The sequence below is a fragment of the Saccopteryx bilineata genome, chromosome 1 (genome assembly GCF_036850765.1).
Source record: "Saccopteryx bilineata isolate mSacBil1 chromosome 1, mSacBil1_pri_phased_curated, whole genome shotgun sequence".
Lineage (NCBI taxonomy): Eukaryota > Metazoa > Chordata > Mammalia > Chiroptera > Emballonuridae > Saccopteryx > Saccopteryx bilineata.
The window spans coordinates 224,746,173-224,763,509 of NC_089490.1; the positions used below are offsets into that span (position 1 = coordinate 224,746,173).

Below are 17,337 nucleotides of genomic sequence, written 5' to 3' on the forward strand. Positions count from 1 at the left end.
GCAGAGGGTTTTGTTATTAAGTCATTAAGCACCCTTACAGCATCTCTATAACTTCCTAAAAAGGAGTTGCAGTGACCGTGGGGACATCCTCCCGCCTCAAGGGGTCTTTCTTTATCGTGGGCTGTTTTAGATTTATTCTTCTGTTGTTAGTTTTAACCAAGGGCATCCCAATGTGTGTTTGCATGCCTGTGTACCTCACCAGATGGTGGGCCCCTGGAGTCACGTCCAGTCCCTCTTCTTTATGCTTTCTCAGGCACTTTACATAGGGTCAGCACTCACCAAATTCTTCTTGAATGAGCCGCTGTGAACACAAATGAGTTAGCAAGTTGAGTGATTGTGAGCAGCTCACAGCCCCTTTGGAAAGAGGGCTCTGCTTCTGCATTTGCATGAAGTCGAGAGGGTGTGGGTGGTCACTTCAGAGGTGCCGGGTGCTCAAGTGGTTTCTAATGAGTGAAACTTCTCCATCCCTCTGCCTCTTCCTGGTGCTGACTCCAGCTCTCCCTCTGGGACACATCTGAACTAAAAGAGAGACAACACAGGCAGCAAGCATCAAATCAGAAAGAGGTTACTGAATAATGGAGGAGGTGCCCAGGTGGTGACTCTTTGGCACCGTGTCTGGGACGATTCCATGTTATGTCATTGCTCTAGGGCACAAGTCAACAAACTTTTTTTATAAGGGACCAGAGAGTAAACATTTGTGGCTTTACAGGCCATATGGACTCTGTTACAGCTTACTCAGCTCTGCTCTTGTAGTGTGAAAGCAACCAGGGTGATATGTTAACAAGTAGGTGTTAACAAGTAGGCTGTGTTCCAATAAAACTTTATTTATAAACACAGGCAGTGGGCCACATTTGGATGACAGGCCCTAATTTGTCAGCTCCTGTCCTAGAGTACTAATTGTTCTTTCATGTTCATTTAAAAGTATTATTATTAATTACGATTTATTCATTATTCTTTTCTTTTTGAGTTCTCTTGTGTGTCTGGTAAAAGGCCGACTTATTTTAAAAAGTGAGACATTTTTCCAAGTCATTTGTGAAAGGGGTGTGCAGTTGGGGCGGGAGGGAGGTGGAGTGTGTGTGGATAAAACAGGGCTATTTGAAAGAGTGGCACTGCCCTTCCCCAGACCCCAATGGCTCTACTCTATCCCCTCCTGCTCCTGCCTGACCTGTCCTGCCAAGTCAGGGCCCCTCCCACATGTCCCCTGGGCCTCTGCACCCTTCCCCTAGCCTGGCCCTGGGCCCTGGGGAGCAGCTGCTCTGCACCAGGTTCTTCTCTTCCTCTGGCCTCAGTCTTGATGTACAGGTATAGACTGACCCCATGCTTCCCGTTGCCCTTGAAAGTCCTTTGACCTGTTTATTTTCCCAGCAGACACTGAGTTGAACCTACAGTCGGTGGCTTTCAGTACCCTGCCCTGCCTTTCACCCCCAACCCCAGCATCACTGTCTGTTTTCAGTTAAAGGATCATTACGAAAAGGTGGGAAAACCGAAGATTTATTGCCACCATTTTTCACTCCCGTGAGGCTGTGTGTTAGGGTCAAGAGGGCCTAGGTGACTGAGTCTCGCGAGCACTTTCTCTGGCTTTCCGTGAGGAGGGCTAAAACGCTAGTTGCCAAGTGACACGCATGCCCTAGCTTCCTCCCACAGTGTGGACTTAGAAAAGATGCCCCATGATTACTCATGAATAGGTCACGTGGACACGCACAGGGCAAACAGTTTGCTATAACAGCATTATACCTGTTCCTTTCTGACTTGGGTGTGCACGCCTGAGAGTTTATACCCGGTCACGTGGTGGTGACATCAGTGGACTGTGTCTCCTGCAAAGTGCACTCAATTAACAAGACTTGCCATTAGAAATTTCACAGGACCTTCAAGTCTTGTCATTTGCAGACTTCACATTGTAAATCTGCCTACTTGCTGAAATCTGTCACCCCATGAGGCCTCGTGCCACTTCACTGTCGTTGGCAGACGCGTGCGGTGACAGTGTTGAGTTGCCCAGTGGACGTGGTTCCAGCTGAGGTCGACTGCCCTCTTCCTTCCCTTCTTCCTGTAAACTGTCCTGTTTACAATCTGTGTAGCACCTTATTATTTTTTTTATACTTGTGGACGTGTTGTTGGTGATTTCACTGTTTACAATGCCCTCCCACGTGCAGCGCTGTGGCGCTGTCTGGAGTCCCTTAGTGCAGGAACGCTGGGCCTTGTGTGACGGGCTTCCTTCAGCTGCTGGCGTGACTGTCATGTTCAAACATCAACAACGTGCACCCAGGAAAAGGACGTTAGCAAACTCACTGATCTCTGCACCGGTGGGACTGGGAAGTGCTGAGGGGTCATGTCTAACGTGCATGACGCAGCCGTGGGAAAGTGGCTGGGTAGACCTGTAAGTTCACCTACAGATAACGGCTGAGTAAATAAGAAAGCACAGTGGGCAGTTTGGGTGTGAGGCTAAAAGCTCACACCCAAAGTTTATGGTCATGTTACCCAGGGTCAGGGAAATGTTAAACCCGTCTCAGCTACTGTTTAGTTCTAAATCAATTAGTGCCTATAATTTATGATGTGTAAGAAACATATTGTCTTCAAACAGAAATGCATATGAAACAGGTTATGTATTGACCGATGGACAAAATGCTGTGGCTAGCAGCCCTTAGGAGCCTCAGCCATGGGTTTGTCCAGGAGCAGTGACTCCTTAGTCACCAAGTCAGTGTTCACACAGACAGAATAGAACCTCATCCCCACAGATAATGAGAATCGACTGTGTGTGATCACAGCTGCACTCTAATGGGTCTTTGCTAAGCACATTGACCAGGACTCTGGTCGTCAGCTCTGGTGGTGTCTGTGATATCCCTTCTGGATACATTTTGGAAGGAGTTAAATGTTTACAGCCAGGCCCCACACCTCTGCTACACCCCCCTTACCTCTCTGTCTTAATTTGGGCTGCTATGACAAAATACCACAGGCTGGGTGGCTTACACAACAGAAATTTATTTCTCACCATTCTGGAATTTGGGAAGTCCAAGATTAAGGCTCTAGCAGACTCAGTGTCTGCTGAGCAGCCACCTCGTGGTTCTTAGATAGCTATCTTGTTGCTATAAACTCACGTGATGGAAGGAGTGAGGGTGCTTTCTGGAGTCTTGTTTATTAGGTCACTAATCTAGTTCATGGGGGCTCCACCCTCATGACCTAATCACCCAGAGCCCCACCTCTTAACACTATCACATTGGGGGCAGGATTTCAACAAGTGAACTTGGGGAGGACATAGACATTCTGCCATAATCCCCACTCCCCGCCACCACTTTTATCCCTGATTATTTTGCTGGAAGGGAAACCCTGGTATATATTTAAATTGCTCTGGAACTGAGCCAAGTGAGCCCACCAGCCTCAAATTGATACGTTAATTGGTCCCAGGTGGAAAGGAACAAACTACTGTCCTTACGCCAGTCTTTCCTCCCTGAAGGCCAACGCAGGTCACGTGTGAAATGTTTTCCCCATTTCTGAGGGCTAATCTCTGCTGACAAGGGCCTGCATCTCCCACTGAGTCTGCCGAGCTGGATGGACAGCCCCTCTCCAGGGACCTCCACAGGGGCGGCTGACTAAGCCTGGCGGAGATGCAGACTGGAAGACCAGCCCCTCCCACCTGACCTGATGAACACACACAGGGTTGTGAACATGGGGCCTGGGAAACATGAGGCTGCCTCCACCTTCAGGGTCATGGAGGGCTCCGGAGGTGAAGTGATGTTAGGCAGCACCTGAGAGGATGCGTGTTGATGGTGATGTAAGCAGGACCTTTTAAAAGCAAGGCAGGAAGGATGTTGGGATGAGTGTAGGAACGGGGACACAGGAGCCACTCCTCCAGGTCAGTTTTTAGGGGGCCTAGCAACACAGTCTATAAAGTCCTGGCCTCATTGTCATAACTCAGGGCACTTGCAAAGTCCCTAGAGGAAGTTTTTCTACAAAGTTCTGCATTCTGTTGCTGCTTGAGTGAGTGCTAGGGCCTATGTCTGTGTTTCGCCACTTGTACTCAGGAACATGAATACCCTTTGTTACTATCTGCGCAAATATGAGAGACAATAGCAATAACAAAGAGGCTGTCATGCCTTGGCAAAAGGAGCTTTGCGTGTATTATAAACACATAGATTGTTGATGCAAGTTCACGACTGGGGACTCCTTTCTGCGGCAGGGACAGCCTATGTGCAGGAACTCGCAGAAAGGGCTGTGTGTGCAGACAGCATGGCAAGTCGCTGGTCACAAGCTGTCTTCCTCTCATCCCTATCCCCAGGTCTCATTACATGCAGTGTCTTGTGCATGCACGCAGCCAGGATGCAAGTGCCAAGGGAGAGGTTTTGCAGGAAGTCTATCCTTGGGGTTAGAATCGCTTGCTCAGCTGCCAACTACAAATAGCCCTGTGCTAGAAAAAGATGTTAATTAATATGCCCTTTTTAAAAAATGGAAACAACCCCCCTCACTGCCCACAAGGCCTGATACCAGAAGTCGGGCGCGGCCTGCTCACACAGCCTTAACCCCCTTGCCCGGCAGGGAGAGCAAGCTGACCATGCTGCTGCGCGAGTCCCTGGGCAACGTGAACTGCCGCACCACCATGATCGCGCATATCTCGGCTGCGGCCGGGAGCTACGCAGAGACCCTGTCCACCATCCAGATCGCCTCGAGGGTCCTGAGGATGAAGAAGAAGAAAACGAAGGTGAGGTGCCAGCAGGAGTTGTGTGGGGAAGGAGCTTTGGCAAAACTGAGTCAGGAAAAGCCAAACCAGTGTGTCCGTCCCCGATGGCAGGGGCCCAGGGCTCGGTGCCCACCTGGGGGCAGGAAAGACTTCAGGCTGATGCAGAAGGCCACTTCCGGTCCCCACAGTTGGGTCATCCAGCCCTAACTAGATGCGCTGGTCCACTTTACATCATTCACATGGATTGCTACTTTGAGAGGAAACATTTGGGAGGGATGAGATGGACAGTGTATCTCTCACCTGCCTGGGTCTGATATATATAGACCAAGGCTGTGTCCTATGTCCTTCAGCTGGTTAACCCCCCATGTAGACTGTTAAGTTCTTGCTCAGGTGCGCCCCTCCCCCTGTGTTTCCAGGAGCCGTTTTCAGGCTCGGTTCTACCCTGTTAACTCCGTGGTTTCTGGCTGAGGCTAAGGGTCTGCTAGAAACTGCCGGGCTCATTTTATGAAGCAGAGGCCAAGCCAGGACCGTGGTGGCATGGCAAGAATGTTTGGGACAGTAACTATGATGGTAGTCCTGATGCAGGGCCAGTTGGTGATGTGTGGGGCTTTCCTCCCTCCTTTCTTTGGTTTTTTTAAGTTAAAAGTCTTTCCAAACAGCATTCCGTGGTACAAGGTGCCACAGATAACTTGGATGTGTCAACCTGGTGACCACTTTGCCCTTAGGAGCTGAGACAGGGCCTGGGCTGGTCACCTCCCTTTGTCAGCAGTCTCTGTTTCCCCATGTACCACATGGGGTCCCCTTTGTATAGGAGGCCATCATGTGGAGGGCTGGCCTGGCACAGCCCAGGTGATAGCCCATATGCAGGGCAGCCAAGCAGGGGGCCTGCAGAGCCTGTGTATAGCCAGCAGGGCGGGCCCCTGGGAGGCCGTCCCAGAAGGCTGCCCACACTGACTGCTCCCCTCTCATTCACAGTACACGTCGAGCTCCTCCGGTGGGGAGAGCTCCTGTGAGGAGGGCAGGATGCGCCGGCCCACGCAGCTGAGGCCCTTCCACACCAGGGCGGCCATGGAGTCTGACTTCCCCCTCCCTCACCTGTCCAGTGATCCCGACTACTCCTCCAGCAGCGAGCAGTCCTGCGACACAGTCATCTACATCGGGCCCAACGGCACGGCGCTTTCTGACAAGGAGCTCACAGACAACGAGGGCCCCCCGGACTTTGTCCCCATCGTGCCAGCCCTGCAGAAGCCCAGAGGTGACAGCCGGCCCGCGGAGGCTGGAGAGGCCACGGCCAGCAAGCCGGAGAGGGACTGCTTGAAGTGTAACACGTTTGCCGAGCTGCAGGAGCGGCTGGATTGCATTGACGGCAGTGAAGAGCCCAGTAAGTTCCCTTTCGAAGAGCTGCCGGCCCAGTTTGGGGCAGAACAGGCCAGCAGGTGTCCCCCATTAAGCCAAGCGGCTGGGGCCAACCTGCTCTGCGAGTCCGATAAGGAAGACAGTGGTTCCAACAGCCTACTGCCCAACAGAGAGGGCGCCGATCCCCAGGCCTCCAGGATGCCAAGGAATCGCTCGCCTGGCCCTGCTGCCCCCCTGGCCGGCAGCCCCACGCTCGCCTCGCCCCGCAGCGTCCCAGGCAGCAGCAGCCAGCACAGCCCCACCCAGCTTATGCAGAGCCCCAGCCTGCAGAGCAGCCGGGAAAGCCTCAACTCCTGTGGGTTTGTGGAAGGCAAGCCCAGGCCCCTGGGCTCCCCCCGGCTGGGCATTGCCAGCCTGTCCAAGACCTCAGAGTACAAGCTGGCCAGCTCTCCTTCGCAGAGATGCAAAGTCTACACCCAGAAGGGCATCCTGCCCTCCCCCGCCCCCCTGCCTCCCTTGAACAAGGACTCAGGCATGGTATCCAGTGAGTCCCTGATGCAGCCTGAGGTGCGTACCCCCCCGGTCGGGATGAGCCCCCAGGTTTCGAAGAAATCCATGTCTTCTGGGAGTGAAGGCTTCCCTGACACCCTTGCTGAGGATGAGCACCCAGCAGCTATGTCTCCAGACTCCAAGAAGGAGGTTTTGAGCACCACAATGGTGACAGTGCAGCAGCCACTGGAGCTGAACGGTGAGGATGAGCTGGTGTTCACGCTGGTGGAGGAGCTGACCATCAGTGGGGTCCTGGACAGTGGCCGCCCCACCAGCATCATCAGCTTCAACAGCGACTGCTCAGTGCAGGCCCTGGCCTCAGGCTCCCGGCCCGTCAGCATCATCGGCAGCATCAGCGAGGACCTGGAGTGCTACTCCAGCATGGCTCCTGTCTCCGAGGTCAGCATCACGCAGTTCCTGCCCCTGCCAAAGCTAAGCCTGGACGAGAAGGGGAGGGGGGCGGGGAGCCGGCGGTCCTCCATCAGCTCCTGGCTGAGTGAGATGAGCACGGGCAGCGATGGCGAGCAGTCCTGCCACAGCTTCACAGCCCAGACGTGCTTTGGGCATGGGGAAGCCATGGCGGACCCTCCGGCCTCAGGCTTTGACAGCGGCATCCAGAACGCTGCCATGGTATGCCGGGAGAGGCCCAAGGCAGGGCCTGACAATGTGTTCATCTTGTCTGAAGTGGGAGAAGACTCTTTCAACAAAGCCACCCCCATCAAAGGCTGCAAGATATCCACCCTGGGCAAGGCCATGGTCACCATCTCCAACACGGCAAATCTGAGCAGCTCCGAGGGGTACATCCCCATGAAGACAAACATTACAGTTTACCCCTGCATTGCCATGAGCCCCCGGCCTGTCCCAGAGCCCGAGGCGGCCATTGCCACTGTCCCCAAGGCAGCCCAGTCCCAGGAGAGCAAGAAAACCAGTGCAAAGAAAGAGATGATATTTGAGGACCCGTGGCTAAAGCGAGAGGAGGAGGTCAAGAGAGAGAACACATATCCCAGTGAAGAAAGGATGAGGCATGAGACAGCCACAGGCCCCGCAAAGCCCGAGGCCAGAGCCAGGCGGGAACAGGACAGGAAGGCCAGCCCAGGCGACAGGCTGAGCAGCAGCAGCTGTGAGGTGTCTGTCTCCCCTGGGACTGAAAATTCCCGGAGAGTTGTGGATGGCTGTGAGATGGCCCTGCCCAGCACAGCAGCCCAGAGCCCTGTGCATCCCAACAAGGGCCTCAAGTCAAGCAGCCTGCCCAGGGCTTTCCAGAGAGCCAGCCGACAGGAGGAGCTGGATGGCCTTTTCTACCACTGCGCCCCCGAGACCAATGGCATCGGTGCCACTTTGGGCAGCCAGTCCTCCAAGGCAACCCTGGAGAGGAAGGTGGCATCACCGAAGCACTGTGTGCTGGCTCGGCCTAAAGGCACCCCTCCTCTGCCCCCTGTCCGGAAGTCCAGCTTGGACCAGAAGAACCGGGCCAGCCCCCAGCACAGTGCCGGCAGCAGCAGCACCAGCAGCCCCTTGAACCAGCCTGTGCCCTTCTCAGCCAGCTTCCCAGAGGAGCCCAGCAGCAAGATGAAGGATGCCAGCAGCAGCAAGCTCTTCAGTGCCAAGCTGGAGCAGCTGGCCAGCAGGACCAACTCTCTGGGCAGGACCACAATCAGCTACTACGAATGCCTGTCGCTGGAGCGGGCCGAGAGCCTGTCCTCTATGAGCTCCCGGCTGCACATGGGCAAGGACAGCACCATGCCCCGCGCGGGGCGGAGCCTGGGCCGCAACCCCGGGGCCTCGCCCACCAACCCTGCGTCCCCGCAGTCAGCCGGCGCCTCGCCCAAGGCCAGCCAGTCCAAGATCTCAGCCGTGAGCAAGTTGCTCCTGGCCAGCCCCAAAGCGCGCAGCCTGTCCACCTCCACCACCAAGACGCTCAGCTTCTCTACCAAGTCCCTGCCACAGTCAGTGGGCCAGAGCTCCAACCCAGCGCCGAGCGGGAAGCATATGTCCTGGTCCACGCAGTCGCTGAGCCGGAGCCGGGGCTCGGTCCTGGCCTCCAAGCTGCCGCTGCGCGCAGTCAACGGACGCATCTCCGAGCTGCTCCAGGGCAGCGCAGGGCCCCGGGCCTTGCAGCCGCGCACTGGGCCCGACGAGGAGCGCGCTGGGGGCCAGGACGACAAGCCGGCGCCCGCGCCCCTGCTGCCGTCGCCTTACAGCAAGGTCACACCACCGCGGAAACCGCATCGCTGCAGCAGCGGCCACGGCAGTGACAACAGCAGTGTGCTGAGTGGGGAGCTCCCGCCAGCCATGGGCAAGACGGCGCTTTTCTACCACAGCGGGGGCAGCAGCGGCTATGAGAGCATGATGCGCGACAGCGAGGCCACCGGCAGCGCGTCCTCCGCCCAGGACTCCATGAGTGAGAACAGCAGCTCCGTGGGTGGGAGATGCCGGAGTCTCAAGACCCCAAAGAAACGCTCCAATTCAGGTAGGCACCTAGGCACAGGGGCGCCGGGAGGGCACAGGGCCTGACCCCTGCTGCTGCCCTGCCCTGTGGGCGGTGAGAGGTGTCCAGGCTGGCAGAATTGGCACTTGGTCTCTCATCTAGGTATGAATGTCTCTGGGTCATCAGCCTGGTGGAAGGCGAGACATGGGGTAGGGGGCGGAGGCCATACTCACCGGCTGTGGGTTTAGTGTTCCCCTGTGGCCTCCCTCACCTTGTGCAGGACCAAAACTAGGGCTGCCCAGAGCCTCCTGAGGGGTCAGGTCAGAGTAACAATCCTCATGACATAATGACTCCAGAGGTTGAATGGTGGGGCTGGTGGCCCCCAAGACCAGGGCAGCATCTCTCTGGAAAGGGGACGAGTCACTTCATCTCCATTGCAAGTGTCCTGAGGAGGGCCTTTCCCAACTACCCACCCCTCCTCCAACACCCCCATGAACCAGTATGTATGTGCTTCACCAGTGGGCTTGAAAGGTGCCCCCCCCCACACACACACAGTGCACCAACACCAGTCTTGGCTGTCAGAGCCCAGACTGTGTGACATGTGCCGTGTGGCGTGTGCGTTTGTGTGGTCAAGGGCTTTCAGGGCACTAGTTTTGTTTTTTTGTTTTTTGTTTTTTTCTGATGCTGGAAACAGGGAGGCAGTCAGACAGACTCCTGCATGCGCCCGACTGGGATCCACCTGGCACGCCCACCAGGGGGCAATGCTCTGCCCATCCCGGGCGTTGCTTCAGTTGCGACCAGAGCCACTCTAGCGCCTGAGGCAGAGGCCATGGAGCCATCCCCAGCGCCCGGGCCATCCTTGCTCCAATGAAGCCTTGGCTGCGGGAGGGGAAGAGAGAGACAGAGAGGAAGGAGAGGGGGAGGGGTGGAGAAGCAGATGGGCGCTTCTCCTATGTGCCCTGGCCGGGAATCAAACCCGGGACTTCTGCACGCCAGGCCGACGCTCTACCACTGAGCCAACCAGCCAGGGCCCAGGGCACTGGTTTTGTAGCCTGAATCTATCAGTCCATTCCGGCCTTGCAAGACCATTTACTCGTTTTGCAAGACTCATGTTTTTTGGTTGCCCGGTTACATGGGAGTCCAGAGGAAGGAAAACTGTACAGTCACTGCCTGGAGAGTGGACAGCAGGCTCTGCATGTGTCCTTGCTCTAGTGCCCCCTCCTCTCACAGACGCTGTCCTCTGAGGGCCTCTCATTAGCTTAGCCATTAAAGGGAAACGGTGTAAAATAAATCGCCAGGCTAGGAGCCAGAGATGGGATTTAATATCGAGTGCCGAGGGCACTGGACCTTGGTGAGCAGCTGCCGCGGGCCTGGGACTCGGTAATGGATGTGGCGGTAGAGATGTGCTCCTTTCGGGTTAGGTGACCTTGTCTTGCTTATTTATCATTATTAAGAGAAATGCTAGCTGTCAGACATGATCAGCATAACTCAAAAGCACCTTCTTTAAGAGAAGCCATAAAACTCTTTGCAGGAAATTCCTGGCTGGATCTGACAGTCACTAGCGATGTTTGGAACTACCAAGGAGATGGGAAATATAACAGTAGGAAGACAACCTGGACCTCTGAGTGCTGTGTTGTGTATGTAACGGGAGAAACCACCGAACGTCAGTGCGCTCTGCTTTCCTGGAGGCTTGTGTTGGGGGACAGTGCATGGAATCGGGCCTGTCCTGGGCCATGGCCTGGGGCAGTGAAAAGACTGAGCTAGACAGCAGGTGGCGTAGGGACTTACGCTGGCTGACCTTTAGGGGACAACTTCGAAGGTTGGTGGCAGCATGACTTCCTTTCCATAAGACAGTCTGTAGTCAGATTTATTTTCCATTGGTAAGTAGGGATCTGGACACCTGTTTGCTTTTTCAGAGCTGAGGAATTGGACGTTTCAGGTGTTACGGGAGGGGCAGGGACAGGCATGTAGAAGACAGGCCTCTGTAAGAAGTCTGATCTAACTGGAAAGACAAAGGTGTGGAACAGAACCGTCAGCCAAGGCTTGCCGCCGAGGACTGAGGGGTCAAGTGGGACGGAAGTAGAGGAAGGGCTCAATGACAGGAGAGTCCAGAGCACAGGAGGAGGTGGCTGGAACCAGGGACTGGGCTCAACCCTGAGGATGCTTAGGCAGAGTGAGGTGGGCACAGCCAGCCGAGGCAGGGCTGGGAGCACATACTCAGGCAGCAAGAGCGTGGCCTCAGGGCTAGCGTGAGAGTCAGCTAACAGGGTGCTATCCTAATGGACGCAATGACAGAACTAAGGCATGAGCCCACATCGGATTACACGTGGAACAGACAGCATCTGTAAGGACTGTCATTATAGTCACGTGCCGCTTAACAGGATCCCTTCTGAGAAACGCGCTGTTGGGTGAGTTTGTTGTGCGAACATTGCAGTGCAGTCTCGCTGTGTGCAGTGCAGACGGTGACACCTGCCGCACACCCAGGCTATAAGGACACCTACGGCTCCCAAACTACAGGCCTGATCAGCCTGTGCCTGTAGGAAACCACGCGAGAGAAGTCAGCACGGGAGAAAACAGCGTGCCTGAGAGACACAGCAAACACGAGATACAAGGCTGCGACAGACTATTTTTATATAAGTACAAAAAAGCATACTCTAAAATAATGGTAAAAAGTACAGCATAGTAAATACCTACCAGTGGCTTGGTCATTTAATATCATCCCTTAGGGTCTTATGGCTCTGTTTAGAGCAAAACGGTGTGGCCCTGGGCACCTGCCCTGTGCCTCCAGCGTGGGAACAGCTCATCCTCCAGCTAAAACCCCAGCGGGCAGTGTCACCAGCAGTGCCATTCACCCGGGAGGCCATGGCCTTGGCTCCTGTCACTCAGTCAAGTCCCCCAGGCTGTCCTCTCCCTCATCCCTGATGTCTGTGGCTCCTTTCAGCATCCCTGTGTTAAGACCATGGATGGTGGGAGGAAGCTGGCAGCAGGGTGGAGCGTTTCCAGGGCTCCTGCCATGGCCCCACTGCTTACAGCAAAAGAAAATCTATTTAAAAGATTGAAACTCAAAAAGATGAACTTTGGTTAATCCCCTTAGGTTCTCAAAGACGGAGGCTCATCCCCACACTGTCCCTCGACACCCCCTCGCCCATGAGGAAGCCGGCCAGTGGCACCGGAGTCCGCTGGGTGGATGGCCCCCTGCGCAGCACACAGAGGGGCCTCGGGGAGCCTTTTGAGATTAAAGTCTATGAAATTGATGACGTGGAACGACTGCAGCGGCGACGAGGGGGCAACAGCAAGGTGAGGACTTCCCCCTCCCCCTGCAGGGTCCTGGGGCAAGGCGCTCAGACCCAGGAGATGCCCCAGTGAGCTTGTGGTGTGGGAGGGAGTCGCGGCTCAGTCTCAGCACAGGACTGGACAATTCTGTGTGTCCCCACCAAAACGTCCCCCAGCCTAGAGAGGCTGGTGGAGTTGGGGATTTTCTGGCTCCAGGTTAGAATACCAGTTGCTTCTAAATATAAGAAATGCCTAAGATGGCCCTACCGTGGTGGGTGCTCTGTGTGGCCTCTGTCTGGACAGAGTTGGCTGGGACTGCCCGGTCCCTGCACTGTTCCCCAGGGACCAGCTCATTCTCCGCAGATTCGATGCCTCAGCAGGCCTTTCTAGAAGAGGCAGTCAGGCTGGATCGGAGCTGAAGGTTCTCTCCTCCTCCTCTCCGCCCCCAGGAGGTTGTATGCTTCAACGCGAAGCTGAAGATCCTGGAGCACCGCCAGCAGAGGATCGCCGAGGTCCGCGCCAAGTACGAGTGGCTGATGAAGGAGCTGGAGACAACCAAGCAGTACCTGATGCTGGACCCCGGCAAGTGGCTCAGAGAGTGTAAGCCCTGGTCCTGTCGCCACGGCGACCCCTGGGGTCCCCTGCTAAGGGAGGAGGGTGGACATAGATTGACAGTGTCTGAGTCCAGGGGCCTCCAATGCCCATCAGATGGAGACAGTCAGGCTGAGAGCACAGTCCTGCTTGCTGAAGGGCAAACAGGGTTGGCCGGGGCAGCAAAGGGGTGGTTAGGATTGCTCTTGCAAGATTATTTCCTACGCGTCTCAGTCCAAAGCACCTGCAAATGAGATCCCCCCCACACACACACACAGAGGGGGTGGAGGATTACCCAGACGTGAAGTCTGTGTTGCAGATCTGCCCCCAGGCCACAGAATCCCACCTCACGTCTGGCCTGAAATAGATAAGAATTTATACAGCTCTTAATTGGTAGAAGGCACAGTCCTAGGAAAGCCTCACAGAGGATCCAGAAAGTCAGAGAAACATTTTTTGAGTGAAAAAATAGCATTTGCAGAGTCATTTCCATTAATAGAAAGCCCAGGATGACAGGGACAATACAGTAACAACTCTGTTATTGAAAGGCAGATTCAATTACCTCCCATTTCTTTCTAACCATTCCACGGACTACGATGCCCCACATGGCCCCAGACTGGGACACTGACAGGTCGCAGTGCAGGCAGACAGTGTACCTGCACCAGCTCTGCTCTTTAACCCCACCCCCCATGCCTCCCTCCCTCTCCAAGGTGGTCCCCTGCACATCACACCACCCTGTTGCCAGCGTTCCCTGACCAGTGGGGGGAGCATGGCTGGCCAAGCGTGGAGATGGAGGTTTAGGAAAGATTGGGTGACAGACTCTTGCAGCCTCCCAGCTGGGCCCTGCCACTCATGAGCCTGTCTTCCAGTGGTTTCTCTCCCCTAAGAATGAGGTGATAGCACCCCTGAGTCCCTGTGAGGGTCAAAGAAAAGAACACAAAGACCAAGCATGGTGGCCGGTCTGTGAGGCAGCTTACCTTGTTGAGTTGTGCCACAAATGACCATGGTCTTGCAGACCCATTTTGGGTGCTGGCTTTCCCACATATGCTGTGGGGCCTTGGGTCAGATGCTTAACCACTCTGAGCCTTTCCAGGGGCGACCATAGGGGCAGCACCCTCTCGTTCTTACTGTGTCCATTAGCATTTTAGTCTCTGAGAGCTGTTTATGCCTAAGGCAGGCTGGAAAACTGTCCCCATCTTGCCAGGATGGGAGCAGATGTAAACGTCAGTGCAGTGTAGACACTTCCAGGGGGCGCCGGCTGCCTTCGTGCCCTGGCTGGTGTTGGGAATTGGTGACTTCTTTGATGCTGAGAAAAGGAATGAACAGAAGGCCTCCTGAGAAGAGAAACACAGACTAGGCCTTTAAGATGAGTTGAAAAGAAACCTTCAGGGAGGCTGCATGCTGACTGATCCTGGGGGTGGCACAGACACACACGTGCTGGCATCCATGTGTTGCTATGTTTTAATTCTGGTGCCACATTCAAGGTGGTCCGGTCGTGCAGCCTGAGGGCATCCTGCGTGGTGGGTTTTGTTTGCTTGTACCCAGGCACCTCTGTCTCCTTCCAGCGCCAGGCTCGCTGGCTGTGCCTCGGAGCAGGTGACCTCAACCCTCTCAATCCGCTCTCTCGCCAGGAGGAGGCAGCCTCGATGATGCTCCTGTGCTCTCCAGCCCGTCACCCCTCTCAGACATGGTCACCTCCACGATCTCAGCTTTACTCTTGTTCTTGGCAGCTCCACGAGGCAGGGCAGGCAGGGTAGGCAGGGTGGCGGCTACAGCTCACTTTCCTTTCCAGGAAGCTGTGCCAGCAGAGGTTAGGTGCTGCCCACCTGAGGGTCAGGGGCAAGCCACCTGTCCTCCCATGCTGCAACCCTGAAGCGGCCGGGGACCCCGGCCAGCAGCCCCAGCCCAGTCACCACTGGACTAAGTAGGGGTCCTGGGGCCAGGAGGGGGTGGCCCTGGACAACTGCTCTTGAAGAACTGAGGGAAACAGACTTCTTCCTCAGTGCAGGCCTGAGTGAGGGCTGGCAGCTGGGTCTTAAACCTCAGCTTATCTTCTGAGTGCAACAAATCTTACTTAATATAGCGATCTACAATTATTATTAATGATCAGTAATTAACAGAATTAGTAATTAATAGAAATTACTAATTATCACCATATTTTCTGAATGACCAGTGAGTATGGGAACTAAACCAAGAAGTACCCAGAGATAAGGTTCTCTACCTGCTTAGATAGTAGTGCAGGACCCCCAAAAGCAAGAGATTCTCCCACCTCAACTAGAAGATTTCTTTATTTTAGACTTAACAGAGCTGGTAGTCTCAAGCCCTGTGACAGAGATGGGGGCAAGTGGGTAGAGTTGAATGTCACCTTAGCCCCTGGTATAGTCTCAGTAAAACTAAGGGACCTAGCAGTCTAGCTGGAACGAAGGCCCAGTGTAACTGCAGATGTAAATAGCGTTCCACCCTCACCGGGAGGGGGCGAGGACAGTGCCAGCTGTCTTCCCAGCGGCTTCTCCTCCCTTGCAGTCGACCTGGAGCAGGTGTGGGAGCTGGATTCCCTGGAGTACCTGGAGGCACTGGAGTGCGTGACGGAGCGCCTGGAGAGCCGCGTCAACTTCTGCAAGGCCCACCTCATGATGATCACCTGCTTCGACATCACCTCCAGGCGCCGGTGAGGGGGCCGGCCGGCCCAGCAGCGTGGAGACCACAGGAGTAGGAGGAAGGTTGGTGGCAGGTCTGCGGTGACGTTGAGCAGTCGTGTTTTCTGTAGGAAAGGTGAAAACACCCAACACGCATGGGAGGAGAAAACAAGGGATGTGGAGGCTCCGTGAGACTGAAAAAGCACTTTGAGGAACTTTCTAGAACTTGTTTGTATGTAAGAACGACCGGTAGGCGAGACCTCCCTCTTCCCCCGATTTCATGGGAAGGGGCGAGGGCGGATGGGGGGGTTGCTGTCGAAAGCGGAGACAAAACAACAAAACGTTATCCAGAGTGACGAAGTGCCTTGCAAATCTTTATTACTGTCCAGACATTTACATCCCTACTCCCTCGTGTACAGATGGTGCTAGTCAAGATGCAAACAACAAAACAAACACGAAAACCGAACACATTTCTGACATGAATTTACAGCTCGTGTTCTCTTGGTATTTTATCCTGTTTCTGACTTGCTGTTTCTAAGTTGTGTTTGTAGCGCTATTTCCTAACCAGTTTTGCATACGAATAAATGTTAACTGTCTTACAGTTCTCCCAGTAAGACCACCCACGCAGGACACAGAGACCTCACAGGCACAAGCCAGTGGTGGTCCAAAGAAGGAGCAGCAGGGGGCATTCGATGCCTCCTCTCAGAACTGGCACAGGCAGCATCATAAGGTCCGTGCAGGGGCAGGTGCACGTGAGCATGAGAGAATGAGAGGAAAGAGGCTTCATCTTTAAGGGAAAAGGGGCCTCTATGGGCGAGGCATCTGTTTCATATCCAGTTTCCCTCCAAGTCCTCACGCACATTTGGGCTCCTTTACCCGTTAGTCCAGGGTTCTCATGGCCCTCGAGTCTTTGGTTCTGAAGGCTCTGGACGGAGAGCTTGAACTAGCTCACCAGAGTCACAGTTCTTGTTCCCCAGTTTTGTGAATTTCTTAGGGCAGGGGGTTCTGTCCCATTCAGAGGCCAGCAGTGTCGCTTTAGAACAGAAAAGGCCAATGGGGTCGCACCTACTTCCTGCGTTCCAGGGTGCTGCCTAGCTCTGAGACGGCCCAGTTTTCCTGTGTCTCAAAGCCTCCATCCCAGGAAAGGACCAGGCTTGTCCCCCTACCTGGGCACCTGGGGCAGAGAGGTTTCCTGTCATTCACCATTTCATGCATATGGAGATACAGGCCTTGGCTCCCGGGAACTTTGGACCTCATTCTTAAGGCTGGGCTACGGTTCCTGTTGGTTATTATTATACCCATTTTAGTGACAGGAACCCGAGGTGGAGGACTGTTCTGTGCCAGCTGTGGAGCAGCAAGGCATCCTCCACCTCCCAGCGTAGGGTCCTCTCCCAGGCCCCTGCGGTCTGCCCACTGCCACGGGGGGCTCAGGGTTGTACAGAGGTTTTGGCCCTCAAATGCAGCATATCTCATAAGCCTGTTTCCACGGTCCACAATCCCCACTAACCAACTCCAAGGAAAGAAGACCTTTGCGTTTGTGAATGCATCTCTGGGTGCAGGTGGCCCAGCACAGTGGGTGTAGTGGTCTGTGCAGCCGAACTCAGTCCAGAGGCGCTGGAGTCTTGTGAGTTTCTCAGCCCCGATCTTTTCCTATCAGAACAGAACACAAGGGGCCTGTCAGCTGTCTTTGGGAAGTCAGCCCCATAGACGGAGGCTCTGGGGATGGCGAGTCCAGCTTGACCTTCTGTGAGAGCCCCCTCCCGTGCGGAGCTCACATCTGACAGGTGAACATGCCACCACCTGGTGCAAGGTTACTCTGGAACAGACCATTCCCCTCC

General features: G+C 54.9%; 1 protein-coding gene across 1 annotated transcript in view; it reads left to right on the forward strand.

The window, feature by feature from the left end:
- The window catches only part of KIF26B (kinesin family member 26B), a 461,617-nt gene extending 445,513 nt beyond the window's left edge, over positions 1 to 16,104 (forward strand). Inside the window, exons 11-15 of the mRNA XM_066236524.1 lie at positions 4,528 to 4,690; positions 5,645 to 9,044; positions 12,097 to 12,299; positions 12,725 to 12,875; positions 15,387 to 16,104. Of these exons, the coding sequence (XP_066092621.1) occupies positions 4,528 to 4,690; positions 5,645 to 9,044; positions 12,097 to 12,299; positions 12,725 to 12,875; positions 15,387 to 15,535 (4,066 nt within the window). The 3' untranslated portion in view covers positions 15,536 to 16,104. The remainder of the gene's footprint in view (positions 1 to 4,527; positions 4,691 to 5,644; positions 9,045 to 12,096; positions 12,300 to 12,724; positions 12,876 to 15,386) is intronic.
- The last annotated feature ends 1,233 nt before the right edge of the window (positions 16,105 to 17,337 follow it).